Raw genomic sequence first — 23810 nt, forward strand, 5'->3', positions numbered from 1 at the left:
ATCTAAACATCATGTGGCCTATAGATTAGCTCAAGAATGGATTCAAGTCAATGAATACTTGAATTCGACGTAATAACTCCATCATGTGTGACATGAAGATTGTTGAGCCACAGATAATCCAGATAGCACCTTATCCATGGGCTCTAATATTAGCTCAAGGTGGTCATCATCTCTGGCAGTAAAGATAGGATCACTTCTGTTTACCCGCAGGGCTCTGGGAAGCTTAGCTGAAACACTGAATGCTTGGGGTCGGCACGACTTCTGCATTATTGGGCTGGTGTGAAGATGGGGACCATAATGTGTCCTTCCGCATCCCCCTGTGTCTCTCTGCGTCCCTTTGTGTCCCTCCATGTCCCTCCACATCCTGCAGGTGTGGGGCGATGCATTTGATTTCTCATTTCCGATGTGGCGCGTTGGTTCAGAACGTCTTAAGATGGCTTTATTGCATGCCCCAACAGTTGCACAGCTTGGAGCCTGTGCACTGCAGGTGCAGACATAGTGCTACCCACATGCAGCAGAGACTGTGTCAGCTTTGTGTGGACTCTCTGACCGTGAAACCGTCTGCAAATGTTTCCATATCACATCTGGCATGAGGCACTCTAGTGGGAAACACTACTTTTTTGCAATTGTTTTTTAAACTCAGTTCAAATTTCTTTTCCCAGAACAAAATCTGTATCACTTTATGTCACATTTTTATCATGCTCATTTTCAATACGTGCCATTGCTCATTTTCAGAAGAAAACTCTCCAGATAACCACCAATCATAAAACATTCAAATACAAACTGGTATGGACATTTTGATGTGTTCAGTCTCATATGCACAAGTTCCTCACCCACATTTCTGGCATTTAGTGAAGTAAATGGAGGTCTGCCCATTCTGGTGTGTGCATGAAAGTATTGTCACAGTACAGCCCCAGACCCCTCCCTTTGGTCAAGTGTTTGTGTAGTCAATATCTAGGTGATGCTATATATATATGTCATGTATTGGCCACCAAAGAAGGCCCTACACCATACTAATATATATGTGTGTGTGTGGTTGTGTGTGTGTTCACATGTGGTTGTGTGTGGGTTCACACATCATGTCTGTAATATGTTACACACGGTGCTTGGTATATGTTGTGTGAGTTAGTCCTGTCCCATGCTCGTCTTTGTGTGTCCAATGCATTTCCTGTGTTTGAAGTAAGCCTTGCGCTGCGTTTTTCTCTTCAATAAACTGCATGTTTTGCTTATGCTCATCTCTGCATTCCGCCTCACGTTACAGGTATGTATTCTCCAGCTCATCTGACAGGGAATATAAGGTATGGCCACGGATGCTGATCATACATATCTCTATCTGTGCTCAGAATGTGGATCCAAAAATCTGAAAGTATCTTACTTATTGTGGACAAAAGTTTTCTTTTTTTTAAGACACAACATCAGATTCAGCCAAGATTTATACATTTATTCAAAAATATCAAGTACCTACACCAACATAATCGAAAACCTGCTAATTGCTATTTTTTGCAAACATAACTATTACAGGAAGGCAAACAAAAATATATAATATGGAATCCATATAATAATGTAATCTTATTCAGCTATGATGTATGGCTTAAGAAATTAGTCTAATTTTATACAGTAAGTACACAATTTAAAAGGGAAACAGGAATATGTATACAAATAGGAATTATGTTTACATAATTATAGACAGTCTATTAATTATGAAAAATAACAATGTAGCCAACTCAGGAACACAGCTCTAAAGACAAAAGGCACATATTTTCTGGGATCAGTGTCGTCTAGTACAGGTTGTCCAGCAAGTCCTGAATAGAGATGACAAGCTCCTGAAAGGTTGGCCTCTCGTCTGCTTTCTGCCATGGAAAAGAACGCAGAGCCGTGTATTACTTTAGAATTGCATTTTCATGAAACTTCTTTCAGTCAGAAATATCAGTGTAATGTATACCTCCTGCCAACAGTTCATCATTAGGCTGTAGATTTTGTCATTGGCCATCTGAGGGCGATACAGCCTGTAGCCAGTAGAAACCTTATCCACGATTTCTGTGTTATTCAAACGTTCATATGGCATTCTGCCCAGTGTGTAAACTTCCCACATTAAAACACCTGTCAGAAAAAACATGGCTGTTAAATAATTTCATAGAATAAGTGATAAAAGTCTGCAACTTTGAGGAATAGCAATGGAATGTGGCAAATGTAACAGACACTAACCAAATGCCCAGATATCTGACTTGCTGCTGAACTTGCAGTATAGGAGTACTTCAGGAGGTGACCAGCGTACAGGAAACTTTGAACCCACGGAGCTAAAATACTCATCATCAAGGACATACCTGTGGAACAAAAATATAAGGATATTCAGAGAAACAAAGGCAATGCCCTACTATTGCTCCAGCTTCTACATGTTGTGGAAAATGTAAAGGCAAACTCAAAACAAGTGAGGAATTTAACTTGTTTTTGTAGCATTGTGAGTCTCCTTACCTTGACAATCCAAAATCAGTCACCTTTATAGTCCCATTTGAATCTACTAAACAGTTCCTGGCAGCCTATAAAAACAACAGACTTCCCCATTACACAAATCCAGAGTGAACCATTTCATACTTCAATTGGGTAAAGGTTCCATTTTTAATGTTTGTGTGTTTTGTGGGAAAACATACAAGGTCTCTGTGGATGTACTGCTGGGACTCCAGGTAGGACATTCCTTCAGTCACATCTTTACACATCTCCAGGAGCTGGACAGGAGAGGGGTGTTGCAGGTTTTCCCGTAAGTAGGTCAGTAAGCATCCATTGGAAAGAAACTCAGTGACTATATAAATGGGTCTTTGTTTTGTGCAAACACCATATAGCTGAACAAGGTTTTCATGCCGAAGTTTCCTAAATTTGTAAAGAACAGAGGCATATAATGAATATAAATACAAATATTATTATACAAATATCATATATTCATATATTATAAGACATATGTAGGGATTCTCTCTTTCTCTCTCTCTCTCTCTCTCTCTCTCTCTCTCTCTCTCGGCACCCAGGCACCACCACTATCTTCCATTACATAATTCACTGTAAAGCTGCAACCTGTCTCTGGAAGCAACAAAAGCACATGAACTGTGTCTCCAAGCTAGGGTTGTGAAGCATGCCACCACTGGACTACAGAGCTTTGAAAATATATTCTCTGGAGTGATAAGTCAAAGTTTGCAGACAAATCTGGGTTTGGTGGATGCCAGGAGAATGCTGCTTCTTTAAAATCACAGTCCCATCACTAAGGTCTTGTGTTTTAATGGTCTTGGATGTTTTTTTAAGGTTGGTTGGTTCAAATGAACATTTGTGTCACAACATACAAATATTTTTTAGACAGTAATATGCTTCCAACTTCTGGACAATCTGGAGAAAGCCCTGTTCTGTTCCTGCATGGCACTCCCCCTGCTACATATTAATGCCCATGGTTTATGGAATGGGATATCCGGCAAACTGTCTATATAGGTGTGACAGACGGGTACCCAAATACCTTTGGGCAAATAATGTATATATGTTTCTGACATGCTTTGTCTATTTGTGAAACACTTTGCTATATACATATATGTTTGTAGCACAGCACACACACACACACACACACACACACACACACACACACACACCCACACACACACACACACCTATATGTTTGTTTGTTTGTACAGTATGTTTGTTTATGTGACAATTTATGCAATTTGTGGCGACTTACATCATGACTTTAGCCTCCTCTATAAAATCATCCTCTGACATGGAGCCCTCTTTGATCATTTTAATGGCTACATCATGTCGGCCTTGCCATTTTCCATACTTAACCACCCCAAACTGTCCATTACCCAGCTCTTTAATAAAGGTGAGCTGGCGAGGATCAATCTCCCAGACCCCTAAAGTACATAAAGTGAAACAGTGTCTTACTATCAGTGAACAAAAATTATGGCAGAAATGTGAAATAGACTTCGCTCAATATGAAACTTTGAAACAAAACTCTATGCCAGGTGTAAAAGTAAAAGCTCACCATAACCCAAACCGGCAGTAGATGGTGCATTCTGAGTTCGATTTGATATCACATATTTTAGCCTGCTTACCAATCCTGAAGCCATAACAAGAGTAAATAAATGAATAGCTCTTATAATAATTGTTGAACACATTGCCTTTGTATATGAATAACAAGAAACACGTTAACCTGCAGCGTTGTGCTGGTGGTAATTGATGAGTTCTGGAATGTTGCTGAAACAGTGCTTCTCTGCCAAGTAGAACTGGTTTTGATGGTTGATTAATATGTTGTAGTGTCGACATGTCGGACTGAAAAAAAATATCCCAGACATTTCTACTGAAGCTCTGGTAATTAAACTGGATTTCTTGTCCAACAACATGCAACAAATTTACAACTCACCTGAAATGTCAGTCATTAGTTCCTTCATAACATACATTTACATCAATTAATACCGAAATGTATATGTCTGTGTTCTGCTGTGAATTATGCCTTTTTTTGCAATATATTAGTGTAATTCAAACTCACCCTTGCGGACTGGCTTTGGTGAAAACAGAGACAGTGTATTTTCCAGTGTATTTTCCAGAGTCTCGCACCAGAAAACCTCCATCTTTATTCTACATGTAAGGATAGAATTATAAAACAAAACTAAATGAGCATGTCTGCAACAGCTGCGTAACTGTGAAAGTCAGCATTCAGTCACAAATATCACACATCATGGCTCAAGTAAAAAACAGTGAGAGAGTGAAATAACTTGATAAAGCAACAGCAAAAATGACTTCAAGAGCAAAACTTAAGTTGTCTTTAAATTAAAAATGTCCTTTTTGTACAGAATTCTTTCTTTTGGAGGTTTGGAGTCAGCTCATTTGATCTGACGAAAGTGCAAAATACAAAATTTCAAAGATCCCCTAACAGATTTGGGATCAATATAAATTTAGCACACTTTTTGTTTATTCACTAAGTTTCTAAGTTGTGTGGTTGAAGTCATTTTTTTATTTAAAGCATTTTTTATTCTCTCTCAGTTTGGAATATTTATTTATTCACTTTATTTTCATTGGGAAAATGCTTAATACTTCTAAAATAAATCAAACCTGGACACTAAAAGGTATAATATGTGTCAACAAATCAAGTGTTATGGCTTGTCTGGCCCTATACTCACCTCAGTCTTAAGTAAATTTTCTGCTTGACTTCGGTTTATGCTCTTGCAATACCATCTATGTCGAAAAAACATATTGGTCAGTATGTATCAAGAATATGTTATAATAATGCCTTCCCTCATACATAAACTGTTGATGTCCACATTTTTATTTTTCTGAATTAGTTGTCATAAGCTCTCATAAGGTATACTCACTCAAACTTTTCCAATCCATTCAAGGCCTCAACAACGTAGTTACTTGGAATATATCCTTCATTGCTGCAAAAGTCAGGAACAAATATTGTAATGCACACTTGCCTTATTTGAACAGCTAGAAAGTTTGTGCAAGACATTGTTTCTGAACCCAACGGCACTGTAAAAAATCCAACTTAAGAATTAGTTATCTGTTCTTGAAATAGTTGTTGACTAAACTCAGTGAGTTAAAAGTTAGCACACCTCAAAATGTACTGTTCTGCTCAACATTTAAAGAACACCTAAAAAATCATATATAGAAAAAATTAAGTCTTTAAAAGTTTGTAAAGGAGGAACAATCTGCGCATGCGCTGTGCCTGCCCGGGAAGGGGTGAGCGGGAAGGACGGTTATGTTCACCTCTCAGGCCTGAAGTTTGGACTTCTGTCCAGGGGGACTGAAGTCAGCAGAAAAATGTTTCATAGAGTGTTTGAATGTTGAAGGCAGAGTATGAATTAAAATGCCTCTGTGTTTTGTTAAATGACCTAACTATAGCGGTTACATTGAGCCAAGTTAATCATTGTGGTATGGCTTTGTCTTAGTTAGCTACGTATCTGAATCCACCATAAAGACAACACTGAAGCCCTTTTAACATTAAAGTTATACGCAACTGGCACGCCTTACTACTTAAATCTCATTTAACGTAATGAGAAACTGTACAACACAACTGTTTGTTTATGGTTAAAAACCTACAGAGTCCCTGCGTAAAATAGTTCCTCTTCTACGTAAGATGGACACAAATTCAGTATTATATCTCATCGATTTGGCGCCCCCTCTAGTGCAGCGCCCCTATGCGTCGCATACGCTGCATACCCCCTTTTTGCGCCACTGTGTCTGGTTTTGGTAATGTTCTTATTGTTTTTTAATGGATCCTTCTAAAGAAATGGCATTGCCATTACCAACTTACCCATATTTATCTTTGGCTCTAAACCAATTAGCATCACATATTTGTAAGATTAAATACTCCTCGTCCTTCCTCAGTTCCAAGTCCTGAGGAGCCATAGGAGCGTAGTCGTACTCAGCGATGACTGTCATGCCCTCTGAGAATTTAGGTTGCTTAGGTGGCTGTGGAGGTAGAGGCCTTGTGGGCTTTTCCTAAAGCAAACACGAGCAAGCACAGGGAAATGAGAACAGATATCTCAATTAAGATCTCTACTGATACAGTATCAGGTAGTAATCAACATGTTCTAGAATGGTAACTAGCTGACCTCTTCTGGTGTAGGTGGGAGAGGTTTTCTGGATTTACGCCGAGATCCTTTTGACAGACCTTTTCCTACTGATAAGAGAAGAGAAAATGTGTTTTATTTGTTTACTTGTAGTATTTTCACACCATGCATTTGTGCAGAGACGTATTCAGAGCTGTGTTCAGTAATGCCAGTTTGGGTAAGCATTATTTCACCTGCGTGGCCTGTCCATACCTCCGTTCCTCGTCTCCAGCACCCGGCAGCCCATTGCCTGTTTCACTTCTTGCTGGCAACACCTCCACATGCCATCCTCCCAGAAACAGGGGTGATACTTCTGCATTAGTTCCTTGTTGAACCGTACCACTTTATCACGTATGTGGGAAGACAATAATGCTGAATCAACTCGGAGGCGTATATTTATTTACAGAATTGTGTACCATGTTGTTGGGGTGAAGGATATACTGACAATGCTTAAGTTTGTGTAGCCACTGTTTTCGCACATCATCTGATTTGGCAAAAATGTAGAGTGGACCCTCATCGTAGATGATCTGTGGTGATAAAAGAAACATCTTGCATTTCAAATGTTTCTAGTATATCCATGACTGTAGAGAAAGCTGTAGCTCATAAACTAGGAATATTTGCATGTAATATTTCAGTGAAGACTTAATCTACAGTACAGACACTGTTGCAGTAATAAATGATTTACTACTCAGACCAGATCTCTTTTTGTTTGTATCTATTCAGGCATGATACTTAAGCCATTCATTAGCGTTAGATAAAATTTATATATGATGATGTATTAATCATGTAAAAGCAACATGCATTTCAGTATACATTGTTTTCATATGGATGACCTTCCACACTGATGTATGGTGGTTTTACAGGGCTTTTTCCTTTCAGGGGGCCTCGGAAGAGTGATGGACATTTATGAGTACAATGTGGCTGTGTTTCAGGGGCCATTCGAGAGATTCTCTATTAATTACAAGATGGTGCACTCCTGCTCCCACTCATACGGACAAGTAAGTGAAAACATCTCAAACATCAGCATCTTGGGATTGGTGTCTTAAAAAATCTTGACCCACCCCTCCAACAAATATGAGGACGAGATGGAAATGCAACTCTGCTGCTAAAATCAACTCAAGGGTCAGGCACAGAGATATTCTGAGAAACTCAAAAAGGAATTGTTATATCCCTGAATAGACATAAAGACAACAGAACTTGATCAGCATTTTGCAGATGTTTGCTGTCCTAGTTGTAGGCGTAGATGCATGTAGCCCAGTTTCACTACACATTTTTCAGGATTCATGTTTGACCATGTCCGCAAAGCACAGAACCACTGAACTGAAGTCAGGCTCAGTGGTGCTGGCCAGGATTTCTCATGTCTCACAAGCAACAGCAATGCTTTATATCACCTATAAAGAAGAGGACAGCACTCTAACTGAACAGATCAACTCACATTTAAGTACTTCAACTCTTGTGTGGCAATGATGGCAATATTACATTTATGATTTATACAATGTCAAATGTATAGTACTAAGAAAACAATAGGCAAGAATAGCTGTCATACACGGTTTAACAGTCATCAAGTAAAGGACATTTATTAGGTTTAAGTACACTGGCAGTGAAAAAGAATTGCTGTTCACTTAAAGGAGGAAGTAGTAGTTTAGTAGTAGTTTAGAAGTTTTTAGAGGCTAAATTTTGAATTGGAGTTCAGATTTCATTCAAATAAAGCTGACTCAAAAGTGAAGCAGACTTGAAGTAAACCCAAACTCAGACTGGTATACAATGATTGTGAGTTTGGTTTTTACCAGCTACTGTGGACATCTGTGAGGCAGCCATCATTATGCAAGAGAACAAAATACTGACCAAATATCTATAAAATCAAATACTGATCAACAATGTTTGCTGTCTTTTGCCTGCATGCCTGGAATTATTGCTTTGAAATGTACAATTAATCATTACCAAAAGACAAACACAATAAATACTCAGAAAGGGCAGTTCTCTTTGACTGTCACTGCAATTTCCCCTCAACCTCATGAAAGACAAGAGCTTCCCATGCCAATATGCTCCAGTAAGAACAGATTTTTGTTCATATTATTTTGTATTTATGATCATTATTCATAGACTCTCCAGTAGGCCATCATTTTCCTTTCTTCATTTATAATGAAGATTCATGCACTGCATATGCTGGTACATGTTGTGCTTAAACATCTATGAATCCTTTGAAGTTGTATAACCTCACTGGGTGTACAGTATGTAGGACAATTGTGTGTGTGTGTGTGTGTGTGTGTGTGTGTGTGTGTGTGTGTGTGTGTGTTTAACCAGATTTTCCAGATTATATTTTGTGTAGAAGACCTAATTATGCAGCTCACCTTTCTCCCCAATACTTTGACCAGTCATTTTAGTTTTTTAAAAGAAAATGTATATGTAAAATCTATTTCCACACACTGTGTATGTATTTAGGCTTTTATATTGCATTATTAAAGTTACTGGTAAAATTTAATGGGTCACAGGGTGTATGGTTCTGTCTTGAAGCTGGCTCTTGACCCTTCAGCTAAGTGTTCGACATACAACACTGAAATGGACAAACTATTGCTAGGTGGTCTGTTTCAAGACAAAGGCTGCCCCGATGGATTTCTGAATCTCCCATCCCACCATGAAGAGTGCCGATTAACATGTGGTTCAGTCCTGCATGTCAAGATGACAGCAGTTGGGCTGTATGGCTCTCAGCAGGAGATTACCAGGACCACAACTGGGAACCATCATTTTACTACCCCAGGAGGCAGATGGATGACTGCTGGTGTCCGTTGTTCAGCCAGTCTGTGGCTGTTACATCCAACCATGAGGACCAAGGCTATAATGAAATCAGGTTTTGCCAACAGGTTTGCCATAGTTGTAACTGGAGATTTGCTAGACTTGCTCAGTGGTGAAATGCCGCTGGACTATATCTGCTGATGGCCACATCTAAAGGGTTAAATGAGTGATGTGGACCGTGATATTATACCAAACTCAGGGGGAAAGGTTACTTGGAATGACATTGTGGAATTTATTGCATGTGTTTTAATACGCCTAGCAACATAATAACAGAAACTGAAACTAAAAAAAAGTTGTTATTGCTAATGCTAAATAAAGATATTTCTGATACAATTCATTATGCCTTTCTGTTTTTCTATAAGCAAGAAGGCCTTGAACCTTTCTAGATTGCTTGTTTTTTCTTCTCTTCCCAGAATCTCTTCATAGAAGGTCTGTGGCTTAGTTGTCCATGTTAGTGCCTACTCATTTACGCCTTAGCTGTTAAGGACTGTGAAAGGTCCAGGTGGTGCACACCTTTAAACGTAAACTTCAAACTTCATGGTATAAGTAGTTTTATGCATTTATAACAGGGGCTGAAAGGGGGCTGAGAACCTTCTGAAACCATGCCAGTGTGTTTCAACTGACGCAGCTGAAGCTGTGGAAGGAGTGTGGTTGTGTGGTTTAGAAGCCTGGTGACACATGAGTTCCAGCTGCATTTGATATGTGACAAACTACACAAATGTAGTATAAGGGGACAGGGAGATTTAAGAGTTTTAAATTTTGTCCCCTTTTTATAAATTCCTTTTTTGTTAGACTGAATGGTTTGGGAGAAACCATTTCAATGGTTTTTAAACACAGTTTAACACTAATTCTTAGAAATCAGTCCAAACAGTAATATGAAGCAATATCTGGTGAGAGATCGCTGACCTCTATATACTCTCTCCTCTTTATTTTTTCCTGTTCTCCGAGTCCTGCTACAGCTTCTGTTTCAGTTCTCATGGTGCCTGTTAGTTCAACCCCCACAGTCTCTTAATCTCTTTTCCTAGCTTCTGCCATTCCAGAGGCTGCCAGGGTGGGCCTGCTCCAAGCCTGACAGCATGACCCCACTGTGTTGCTCCACTGTTGTTCTTCAACCATGCACCCATTTCTTAGTGTCTAAAATTGTCATGAGTGCAGAGGGTATGCTGAAGCCACAGCCTAGCAGGCAGTGCTACGTGCTGTCCCTCCTGCTGTCCCTGCTGTTTTGGGACTACACTCCACAGGGACTACAATCTGTCTTTTATTTCCTTTTTTCTGTTTCCTGCTTTCTGTTTGTGTCTGACTTTCCATGCGAGGTCTTCTACGCTTGTGCTTCCAATACGTTGTCCTGACAGATATTAGTGATTGGTCCACTGTAGCCGTTCTCCTTGCTTCAGGAGACACAAATTAAGTGGGGTTCTGTTGTGGAGCCTGGCCCAGTCCACTCACCACCTCTCAGTTGTGCCTGCGTCTTGTTGATTGTCACCATGGACAGTGAAGTTGTATTTCCCTGTATGGTTCACTTGGTTTTTGCTTGTGACTGTCAGCATTGATTAGTTGTTTTCCTGTGTCCCATGGTGTCCTTTGTTTGACTTTTTGGAACGGTCTAAACTTTACACATCTAACCACATGTGTTGCATAATAATATATAAAGCTCTAATGGCTTGCCATAGGATATGTGACATCCAGCGTCATTTTCAGTAACCAAAAGGCGCTTACAAAGCAAACAGAATGGTGGTAATAAAAGATAAATACAGTAGATGAATAAACACAAAGGCAATAAAAGTATAAAGAATGCAAAACAATACAGGCACAGGGCAAGAACAGACATAGAGGAGCAGAAAAGACAGAAGATATTAATGGAGGAGGGAGACAGACACAGAAATGAGATGCATGTGGCGTGCTGCTTGTGGTGACCCAGTCCCTACCAGTGAAGTGTTTTAAAGTTTGAAATGCTAAGTAATAGGAAATAAATACATTTTTAGAGAATGAGGAAATTCAATGTATAGTATTGAATGTCTTAATATATGAAATATACAGTAAAAGGCAATCATTTATTTTCAGTATGCTGCTCCTAACCCAAAGCTAACTTTCATATGAAAAACTTATTTGTATTACACAACGGCAACTATAGTTCTCCTGGAGACACTGGCCTGGTTGTGAAAATGCTGCAGGTGTAATGTTGGTACACACCAGCAGGATATGATTGAAGCTAAGCTGATGAATGACTAAACTAAAAGACATCCTTACCAGTACTGCCTCCAGATACAGTATACCTTACATGTTATATACCGCACCTGTTGTGTACTGTACTTCTAGTTTTAGTCTGTAAAGAGTTTCACTTCTGCTTTTCACTGTTTGCTGCTTGTCACGGCAGCCTAGTTAGGTGTTTAGTACTCAAATGACACAATTTATAATGACACTGCGGTTCTCTTGAGGTTAATCAAGGATGACTCGGAATATATGTAGAAAAACATTTTTGTGTAGAATTGTTGCAGATAGGAGGTGTATGCTTTTTTCATACTTTATTTCTTTTAAAGTTAGATATGGTTTTAAAATTACGTCACCCCAGCTCACCATTGAACAATACAGCAACTACAAGTGTATCAGGTTAATGAATCTGGTACAGTGATGCACATTATTATGAAGGGTGTGTCTCACCTGAAACGGGAAGATCCGTTCAGCAGGGGCATTGTCCTCTGGGATCACAACCTCAACACATTTAATCTTCTCAATGTCCACAGACCCCTTTAACCCTTTCCGTTTCTGCAACACAGATGATTTTTTGAAGTTTAATGACAATCGAAAGATCTAAAATATTAAATCAAACCATTGGTGGGGTTAATAATTTTGATCATTATGCTTTACATTGTAGCTCTCACATTATGCTCACAATTTAATTGCAGACAAATTAACAGGTAATCTTCAGTTGTAATTTTACACAACATAAGATGTCAATTTTAAAATATACTGTGCCAAACCATTATAGATTCACATAGGGGTCACTTCATAAACAAACTCGCAACTCTGCAAACTCTTCACCTGCATTCTTCTTTAGGTAGACAGGTAGGCATCTCCATATAAAATCAATATAAATTATTTCAGTGGGTGTCACTGAATGTTTAACTTACCCCTTTATCATAATCATAGTCATAGTATGCAACCTTATCTTGTGTAAGCACAAACAACCTCTCTTTGAAGTTTAAAGGTGATGTTTTCTTCTTCTGTTGTGATCGTTTTATGAAAACCTCCTCCAAAATGCTATCTGACATTTTTCATTCAGATATGAGCTTACCTTGAAAAGAAAGACATGATATAATGATGAATGAATTAGGCAAACGAACACTAGACAGATGTAGACGCCCTAAGTAACATTATGTAAAACCTCTCTCTCTCACACACCCACACACAGCCTAATTAGGAACACCCAATAAGCAGCAGTCAAATGACAGCAAATCCATTAATTAATGGCAACTTAAAATGGCAGCTCTCTTTTTTTGATGTTTGTACATTTAAAGAGGCAGACTGTTTCTCAACCCAGCCATTGGGATCTGTGAGATGTGTTGTCGTATGCATAAACCAAACTTGAACAACTGAAGACCTGCCACAGATGTACTGGGATATAGGTTAGATCAAATACGTCTGAGGGGTCCAAGAGACTGGGCTGAGAAACACTGCTCCAGGATATTGCATCATAGAAGAGACAAGTAGAACTTTTCAACACGTACTCTTTTGCAACCATCCCTGTATAATCTTGTTATTCATATATATTTGAAAAAAAAAATGCAAATATTAGTTGCATTTATAGTGTACTAAAGTCTCATAGATACTAGTAAATGTAGTCTAATAAATGTTTAGATTACATTCCCTTAATTTTATTGAGCTCACGCTCGGATTTTGATCAATCGTCTCTACTCACGGTGCTTGTCTATGCTCTCTGCTTGCTGGTTTCTTCAGTGATTGTATAGGTGAAGCCCAGCCCTGGTTTGAAAATGCAACACAAAGAGCCTCGTATCAGTGTTTAATTTGGGGACCATTTGCATACGCTCCCCACTGCCATGTCAATGGTAACCTTTGTTGCCAATGTTTCCTCAATCAGCACATCTGTTTCCTTTCCAGTCTTCCTGCTCTGTGTCGTAGGGGTTGAACCTGTTCTCTGAACAAATCAATGTGCTCCTGACTATTTGCTGTTAACATAACCATAACAGAACACAAGCCTTTTTCCCCCAATCTTTAACTTTAGGGCCAAGTTGTGGTCCCAGTACTATCATTGCTCCAGATTTTGTTTATACACTTAAGTTAGCCTTACTTGGTATTCACTGACAGTTGTCATATTTAAATAACTGCAACAATCTTGTCTGACCCAGACAATGGGAAGAGTGAATTACATTGCATATTCTACTTGTATAGCAGCACTGAAGTGACAACCAGCCTTCACTTAGTAAGAGCCCATTAAATAATTATGAGCAGTAATGGACTGGCTTCCATTACAGTCTATGGCAGCAGGTCACAATGGGAGTCTAAGAGTTTGAAATGCCATTGATATAATCTGTTGGCATCAGTCTTGTAGAACACTTTAAAGTCTCGGACAGTAGTATGGCGTCAATATAGGACCTAATGTGGACCTAATGTCTTATATATTTTAATGACAACCTGACTTAATTAATTTTTATAACTTATTTCACTGAGCACTCTAGGTTTGTCCTAGCTACATAATAAGATATATTTAGGTAATAATTGTCTATTTTATATTTTATTTTATTAAAAATTAAATAAGTCAGGTTGTCATTAAGATATATAAGATGCACGGTTGTCTGTAACGACGTGGAACAAAGTAATATGGCGAGGTCACGTAGTCGGAGGTGAACTTCGGTATATCAAGTGTGTTACTGTTCTCGTAATTCTTAGTTTGAGTCGGAATTTGGCACAACACCGGCAAACACAGGCAAGATGTGTGTTTATGTTTTCTCATATCAGCTATTTTTAACGATTATCTATTTTAGTAACCCACAGTAGATAGACTGAAGTAGATTGTTGTGGAGTTACGACTACCCTGTTGTATATTGTAATCGTGTGTGTGTGTGTAGAATGGCATGGGTGGGCGGGGCTTAACTCCATCAGCCAATGACTGTGTAAATCTCGCCCACCCGTAAAAACAGGTCCAAAAGTCAAAAGCGAGAAACTTCTGGAGGCGAGAGCGAGACCGAGAGAAGCGCGAACGAGAAAAGGCGCAACGAAAACGAAAACGGATTCTTCAAGAATATTAAACTCAAATTAGACTATTGAAAACATAAATATTGTGTTTACAAACCAGCTTTTTTAACTCTCAATATTAACGACAGTTTTCTCAATTACAAAACGTAATTTCTTGGTTATGGATTCTGTTTTTTGATTCTCAAAACATTAGGTCCTATTTTGACGCCATACAGTAGGTCTTAGTATTAACTAGTGGTGGGCCGTTAACGGCGTTTGTTAATTTGATAATCTTATCGGACGATATAAAAATTATCGCCGTTAATCTATTCTTAAAGTTAGGTTGGGAATTGGGTCAAAATGGGTAAGCAAACTATGATGACTTTCAACTTGATAGTTTAGCTCGGCTGTATTCCTAACCAAATTGCACAGTAGGGGCGAGAACGAGTTTTCAAACCTGTGAATTACAAATCGTACGTGTGTTTATATGGATACAGCCACGAAGTCGCCTCGTTTGCTTCATGGAAAATTCATTTTTAGGAACGTAAAGTGTTACCGGAGCGGAGCTCGGAGCGGTCGTTTTCTGCATGGTCCCAGCGCTAGATTCGTCGCTATTTAAATATTTCTTTTTAACTGTTAAAACTGCAGAGGACCAAACCCGGCTTTTGAAAAAGTCCCCCCCCCAAATTACGTCCGTGAGGTTAAATGTACTAAATGTTGGCTTACATTTCAAATATCATGTTTAGCTGAATAAACATGTTATCAACCCCCTTTAATGTACAGTATGTAGGCTTACAAATTCATGTTTAACTGAATAAAACGTTGAACACGAGTAGCCTACATTTTATTGAGCATATTTTTTTTTCTTCAAGTATCAAAGTAGAACAGCTTCCTCAAGCAGTCATTGATGCATTTTTGAAACAGGAGATGAGCCCCTGGTCTAATGCACCCTAGAAACCCTATCTCAAAAACTGACTTTTAGTCATTACTTGGGTAGCACGCATATGAGCCATTTTAATATAGATTAATCTAGATTAATTTCAAGATTTCAGTGAGATTATTCTAGATTAAAAAAATTAATCTATGCCCACCCCTAGTATTAACACAATCATAATAAGACTTTGAAACTAGAACCTTTTATGAACTGGCCTCAAACTTTTAAAACACCCTAAAAAAACACTTCACAAAGCTGAACAACTGAACAGACCTATATGTGAATCTCCAATCTATTACCCATGAAAAACATTTTGGTGTGTCAGAAATTATGCAAATGTAGGTTTACCACAGCAGTAAATTTTACAGATATTAACAGGTTCAGTTTACTTGAAAATGTCCTATGTGTCCCCCACTCCATTGCACACTTCACAGTAGTTAGTTTGTCATGTCATTTAACACTGCTTAGTCTGTTGTCACCTCTGTCTGGTCTGTGGTGAAGAAACTGAACTGCCTATTTTAATCACCATCTCAACATTTCCTGGTTTCTTCAGTGTTTATTGCCACCTCTTGTAGCACCTCTCCACAGAACACCATACAGCTCCTTCAGTCTTTTCTTTCTTTTCGTTTAAAGGTTAAAAACTAAATATATTGAGCTGTGGTTATATACCATTGTTTGAGACTTATGCAGTCTACACAGAAAAGAGGCACTACAAAGAGAATGCAACATTACTTGTCTGTGTAGTTCATATATATTGTCTATATAGTCTATAACCACATAGATATAGTGATATCACTGGTGGTTATGGAACCTTGTCAAGTAGAGCATTACTGGCTGCATGTTTACCATGGTAGGAATTAATATAATAATCACTATTATTGCTGTTATTGTGCAAGTTTTACTCAGCTAGCAATTATTCGCAAACTAAAAATTACTAAATACTACTGTGTTTTACATGTGTTTTACTTCCAATGTCAACGGGTATTTGGTCTTATTTTTAAAAGAAAATAAGTCTGTAATTATGTCTGTAAGCGAAAAAAATATGAATCAGAAATATGATCAATGGAATCCTGTATTGATCGTTTTGGTCCAGTAATGATCTCATCTTGCCAATTCTGATACGTTTTCCCTCTATACTACTGAACTGACTCTATGCAACTTCCTTATACCACATGCATTCCGCCATGTTAGACCAGTGAGTCATAGTCAAACCAGTATACTACACAGCATCACTAAACATTATAGCCATTATCTGCATGTAGTAGCATACACAGTGGTATACTATTGTGTGCGTCCTTCAGCAAAAGACACTTCTGTTTGCTTGATAGGGTAATGAGTTTTTAGTGTCAGCTGTGTTGAAATGCTACTCTAGCTGTACTAAGACTCACAAAGAGTTAGTCTGATGTGAATTCATTAATCAACAAACCAGATATGATGCAGGTCCACATTCACAAAAGTAGCTTAACCTTTAGTGGCTATCTTTAGAATGTTTGGGTTAAGGCTCTCTGCATTAATTGCTACAAGAACTCACAGATGTAATCTAATGATAACCAGAAAAATATATTTTAGTTACACCACACACATCTTCAGTAACTGCTTGAAAACCATCTCTGACCGTCAGTCAATATCTACTGGCATGTCAAGGCAACTGGACCATTTGCAATTAAACAACAACGCTTCATTTAAAATGGGACAGAATGTAACTCTAAATAAAGCAATCTAATATTTGGCCGACTATGTCAAGGCCCTGGAAAAGCTAACAGAAAACGAGGAGGTTACATTGTAGCTCTTTCCCTCCCCACTCTGTGCCTGTGGTGATTGTTGTATTCATGCAGGGTTAACATGAAAGCAACATTGAGCAAGAGGAACGCCTCAGTTTTCTGTCAGTAAGGTTCCTGTCTGATAAGTACGTGCATGGTGTTGTGCTTGTAGGAACTAAGATTCAGTCATACATCTCCACTGGACCATAGATTGATCAACAAGGGTGTCCATTACCACTGAGCTGTCTCACTCTGCATCAAAGTTTAGCACATTCATCTGTTTGAATCACTGTATAACGTGCAAAACTAAAGCTATCAAGTGTCATACAATTATCTGAGCAGTGCACAGGAGCTTAAGTAGAGGAAGTATGTACACATATACCATTTTAGCATGATAAGGGGTCAGTGTATGGGCTAAAGATTACTGGACAATGCTGATTCATGCTAATGAATAAGGAAAAGGAGTTGTATGCAAGGACACATTCAGTTTACTTGAATTGAGCAATTCAAAGTGTAAATACAGGCTTATATTTGTCACTGCATATGGTCACATTAAATAATACCATACCACAACCATACAACAGCATCATGATTATAATAATAATAAAAATACTTATTATTATTATTATTATTAGCTACCAGTGCCTTTCACATTATGTTCACACTGACCTCTCTGAGAAAAGGCCTCACTGAAGCCCTCAGCATCCTGGGTACTTCTCTGATAACAACCCTACCTACCCAGGACTCAAGCCCAGGTCTAAGTCTAAATACACACTCCTTCAGCTACTGTTTGAGCAAACTTACAATCAACCTGAGTGATTGATGATTTTCAGTACTTAGAAGACATATTACATAGTTACTGTTATTAAATGATAGGAAGAAATATGCCCTGTCTGTGCTAGTGTGCATTACACAAGACTGTTCAGTTCATACAGCCACATGTGACATGCTTTTGAGAGTTCTCATTAACGTCCATCATTGTTTAACTTCTGAGAAGTGTGCCTACAATATGTTAGAATAAAACCTTATTTGATTTTGACTGCTGTAATAGTACATTGTGAGAGAAAAGGCCTACATAAACACAGCCTATATGAATAAGGAACTTAATGGTTTTTGCTTCCTTAGATATTATTATATCGAATAGGAGTCTTTTCACAAATGGAAAACACACAAGTAAGTTATTGCAAGTCTTTTGCACATAAAAAAAAACAAAGAATAAAATGGCATCTCTGAGATTCTATCATGGATATCTTATATTTAGGCAACTGCTACTTTTTTAGGTGATAAAGGGCCATTACTATTGGCCTGAGCTGACAGGAATCTTTCCCATGTACAAAATTTATTCAAATGAAATAATTTGAAAACACACTTTATTCACTATTCTGTACAGTGCACCATTTTGAAGGAGAAAGATTCACGAACTCATGAAATCCCATAACAAGTAGTTAATAGGTGTCCATCAATGTACCTCAACATTCACAACATGGATACCCACAATGCTTAGTGTCATTTGAAAACAAAGCATGACCTTTTGACATTTATGGTACTCAGGGATATACAAGTATACAGTGTCATTATAACTGTAATTATAACTGTTTGCCAATACCAAGGTTTGCTATAAGAAACATCCAGCTTCCTTCTTTACCCGGCTGCCCTGTCCAAAATACTCTGAACATTAGTATTTGGTAAGCTATACATTTGTTATATTATCTGTATCTGTTGTATTTTAATTGTGTATGTGGATGCATATTCCTAAACTCTAGGTACACTTACACAATGTTTGTGATGATCCACTTAAACCAATCCACTTCACTCATGAATTCTGATCTCTATACTAGTTTGCCAAGTGCTCTTAATTCTCTAATGTGGTGAAAAAAGTCCCATTTTCAGCATGGTGCTGGCATAAGTCAACATAACAACCAGCTGGTGAAACTAAAACATCAGCATTCATTACACTGGAACGTAATGGCCACATATAATGAAGTTTTAGATTTTTTTGCATATTCTGATATTACCCAACAGTGGGTCAAATGTATAAAGGATAGTCTGACAGGCTAAGAAAATGAAATGTGAAATGAAATGAAATGTGAAATGAAATGAAATGTGCCATATTTTGTCAATTGTGATTTTTACACCCCAATCGAAATTTGTCCTCCGCTTTTAACCCATCTGTGCAGTCAGAACACACACACACACTAGTGATTACTAGGGGCTGTGGATCACACGTGCCCAGAGCGGTGGGCAGCCCTAGCCCGGCGCCCGGGGAGCAGTTGGGGTTAGGTGCCTTGCTCAAGGGCACCTCAGTCATGGCCTGTCTGCGAATCAAACCCACGACCCTCCGGTCACAAGTCCAGTTCCCTAACCGCCAGGCCATGACTGCCCTAAGAATATTCAGATGCATTTCTACACATTAAGATGCTAATAATTCAGGCTTGTGCTCTAGCCCTGTGCTTTAAGAGCATGTGATGCTTTTGCCTTCAATAAATTCCTTAAAGTCATTAAAGTCAGTTTTCCATGTAGCAATCAAGACATTGCTCAGGACAGCCACAGTATACTCCAGCTGAGACATGTATAGCCTACTGTGTAACCTACATAATGCATGCAGGATACATTTAGGTGAACCTGAAGATCACTGGTTAAGCCACCAATGGACTCTTTTCTTCACAAACCAAAAACTCTCACAACAAGACGCCCTGCTTTAACCAAGTGGCCATAAAAAGGCACAGAACACTGGATCATGAATCATGGCTCATCATGTGTACAATATGCGCACAAAGGTTTCACATGTATACCAGCAAGCGTGTACAGCAGTGAACATGGAGCATTTTTTTTAGGTTACAACTCCTGCTTCGAGTAGCATGCCCTTCTAAATTCAAAACAGCTTACCTGATGTCCCTGCTCCACTGTAACTAACACAATCTTAGACACTATCTTTCTGGTGTCACAAACGCTTGACTTCTCTATTCCTCCTCTGTAGCTGGTGTGAATGTACGCAACAGTCGACTAAACTCCACCCAATCACAGGACGTCTTCACCAGTTCCCCTTCTGTTTCCTCCTCATTTTCATATCACCCCTGATGTTTTTCTGGTGTTCAACATGCAAATATATATGATTATATTCTTTAGACTAACTCAAGCCATTTGTAGGGTAAACATATCTTTATACTATTTTGTAATATAAAGGGACAGCATCACTTCAACTGGACTTTCAGAGCTCTTTATAGATTTGATTTATATTTGAAAGCATTTAACTATATATTAGGTAAAAGATATAACATATAAAACCCAAGCTAACACTGTAGCATTGTTTATAAACATTTTATCTTGAACAGATCACAAAATTGCAATATATATATATATATATATATATATATATATATATATATATATATATATATATATATATATATATATATATATATATATATATATACATATGAAATTTATATATAGTCTGTTTATGTCTATTTATGAAATTTCTGTGTTTTTAATTATTAAAATGACTGCTGTCATGTCTACCATGCAAACTGAATAAGACAGGAAGAACATTGACAGTTATCTCCTCTAACAAAGCTGACAGCATGTCTTAACATGGCGGCCAAAAGAACTTTAATAGCATATGTGGTTAGCTAATAGGCCAATTTATTAACATGGCTATAATGTATAAATAGCACATTTTTATAGAGAAATGAGCCTAACTCATAATGAATCCAGCAGTATACTCTGACATGATGGCTTCATTTTTCTAATTCATGTAGTTAGCTACTTACAAGCTACTTGTAATTAGACATAACAAGCAAAAGTAATCTTTCAGCCAGCAATGGATCACTACTACCCTGTGTTGTTCTTGTCAATGTTTAAAGAGTGGGTGGATTATGATTTTATGCAAATGAGGCAATGGCAGCTCACCTGGCTATAGTTAATTTATTGCTGTAGGCCATATAGACCTCTCCCACTGTCTTGTGAGTCTACATATGGTACAGCCTTGGACCGTGTTTGGAACCTGCATGTTTTCTTTAATGCACCACACGTCAGAGTCTCTGGTCAAAAATATGTAGGCTCTATACTGCCCTCTTATGGACCATAGGGGTTATGCATCTCAAGCTTGGTAAACGGCTTTAAACAGACATACATTTCATGTATGCACGTGACATTAAAGCTACTTTTTTACTGCATTTGACAAATTTCCTAGAAGACATACGCATGTATGACTATTTGTTAATGTGTTGGGCAGACATAAATGTGCCTGTGACATGGTAGTGGAATGGCGCAACAGTAGATGTTACATTTCAAGACCACCAGTATCTTCGAACCCATTTTTGCCTAATTCAGTGTTTGTGCTACCGCCTACTCAAACCTGCTCAAGATGCAACATGGAAATTTTCTCGATTCAAACAGGCACACGTTACACAGACTAAGGGTACACGATGGGCTATGCAGTTCTTTTATGTATTTCGTAATAGAGCCTTACATATGAGTACTTACATTGAGGGATTAATTTCCAATATCAGTGAGGAGATCTACATTTAAATGCAGACAGCAGTTTCTCTAATGGTGAGCTTGTTTTACAAATTGCTCAGTAATTTTGGCTTTGATAATGCATTGAATTAGGTAATGTAAAAATAAGTTGCATATATATTGAAAATTTATATAAGTTTATATTGTAAATACAAGTTGTATATATGATGGTGTAACTATTTTCATGCTAATTTTCATGTCCTTTTTCTTCTTTTTCTGCATTTTTTAGGCCAATTGCTCAATATTATTGCATAGGACAAAGGCTAATTTTAAGCACCATGGACGTTACAAACAGTGAGACAAAACAAAAGGATGGGATGAGAAGGCACACTTCCTGAAATAAAGCATGTATAACCTAGATCAGAAATACATTCACATATTAACAAAACATACACGACCAGCTACAGCCACTTCAACTTCCCTTCAGCTCGAATACATAAACTGTCAAATCAATATTATATATATATATTTTTACTCTCAATGAAAACAGTGTCTGGTGTATGCTGGAGTATATCTGCTGTGCCTGTATCTGACCATTTTGAATAGATGCCCATTTGCGAGCAAACATACTGGAGACCCATGTGGTACTTCAGAGACAACACTTCACTTACACAAAAGATCTACCAACTGAACACAGTGACCATAGGAGCTGTAAAACCATGCAGATCTCATGTGTGCCTGCAAGTGGAAATAGGTCTGCCCCACATGCAAGTACTAGCCTCTTATCTAAATAATCTTCACTGTATTGACTTTAAATCTTTTATGTCCATTTCAAGAAGTGCAAAAAATCAGTAATGTTTTGAATACTTTGTGCACCAAAAGAACAAGGGGTGGATTCAGTCAATCGAAGATATCACCACATATTGTTGTTGTCATCCATTGTTTCAGCATTAGAATTCATAATTCATTCTTCCCTAATTTGCTGATATTTCATTGAGACAGAAGAAAAATAAACTACTTTGAATAACTTCTAATAGAAATAAATATATGACTATCTGACATTACAACTGCTATTAACCTGCTGGCAGCCAGAGGGCACACTCTGTTCAATATTGAAGGGTGTTTTTCACTCTTGGTCCTGGTTTAACAATCAGCCCTCTAACTAGTGTATTCATAACAAATCCATAACAAAACAACACTAATTTCTGAAATGCCATGGTCTACTGTGATGTATGTAGCCTGAAAAGTCTATTTTACCAGTCTTCTGACTTGAGCATTGTTGTATATAATATTTGTACTTCTGGTGTATTTCTATTTTTGCTTGCGCTATAGTGAACGTGAATTAAATGTTACTTTTCACTGAATAAAATATTCAAAGAATAAATCATGTGCAGGGAGCTTTTCCACTACCCTTCAGGATCCCCCTGTGGAATGTGAAATGCATTTCATATTAACACTAGCTGCTTTTATTTTTAAAGCAGGTTTTCCAAGGGCTCACCTAATTTTAATCATTTTTGTCATTAGCTTATGTGACTATTGCCAAGCTAACTAGACTGTCAACTAACATTGCTGGCTATAGTTAGCAAGCGGTCAAGGCCAACTCCGCAAAACAGTAAATTTAAAATGTGTAATGTGTGCTGCGTATCCAGGGTATTGACTCACTACAGGTGGTATAGGTGGATATTTTTCTCTTTGGGTAATGGGGCAACAACACCAGCAAAGGATGACAAGAGTCCATCAATGGCTGACTGGCATTTCTGATGGTGAGAGCCACCAGGGGTGGAACCAACTGAGGAAGAGGATGGAGGCATGAGGAAGCACAAACAAAAGGGTAACGCCTGCAGACTGAAAGCAAGATCTGAAGTGAAGTATCAGAGCACTACAGTATGCAGCTCTGCCCACTGCACTACCAGGGGACCACAAAGTACTCGTGCACTGATGAACTCAAGAGGGATGATGTGAGTTGCTTATGAATGAGTTGGATGGAGTTTTAAGCAGAGAAGACAGACAGGGAGGAAACTGTCTGTATGTGCTGTGCCATACAGAATGCGTTTACAAGAGTGGCGTGAAAGAGAGATGCCAGACATGACCAGGTCC

General features: G+C 38.2%; 1 protein-coding gene across 2 annotated transcripts; it reads right to left on the reverse strand.

The window, feature by feature from the left end:
- Positions 1-1426: 1426 nt before the first annotated feature.
- On the reverse strand, positions 1427-20271 carry btk (Bruton agammaglobulinemia tyrosine kinase). Of its 2 annotated transcripts, none has more exons than XM_077021907.1 (19): positions 20142-20271; positions 13288-13349; positions 12500-12663; positions 12030-12134; positions 7024-7105; positions 6792-6920; positions 6582-6646; positions 6281-6468; positions 5340-5402; positions 5148-5202; positions 4517-4605; positions 4181-4299; positions 4013-4087; positions 3710-3881; positions 2649-2865; positions 2473-2537; positions 2206-2324; positions 1943-2100; positions 1427-1850 (listed from the first exon to the last, which is right to left on the reverse strand). In XM_077021907.1, the coding sequence occupies exons 3-19, from the start codon at positions 12638-12640 to the stop codon at positions 1779-1781; spliced, it is 1914 nt and encodes a 637-aa protein (XP_076878022.1). In that variant the 5' UTR covers positions 12641-12663; positions 13288-13349; positions 20142-20271; the 3' UTR covers positions 1427-1778. The 2 variants fall into 2 exon arrangements, with proteins under 2 accessions (XP_076878022.1, XP_076878021.1); XM_077021906.1 differs by having other exon boundaries at positions 6582-6649.
- Positions 20272-23810: the final 3539 nt, after the last annotated feature.

This window comes from Brachyhypopomus gauderio, chromosome 11 (assembly GCF_052324685.1).
Source record: "Brachyhypopomus gauderio isolate BG-103 chromosome 11, BGAUD_0.2, whole genome shotgun sequence".
In the NCBI taxonomy this organism is placed as follows: Eukaryota; Metazoa; Chordata; class Actinopteri; order Gymnotiformes; family Hypopomidae; genus Brachyhypopomus; species Brachyhypopomus gauderio.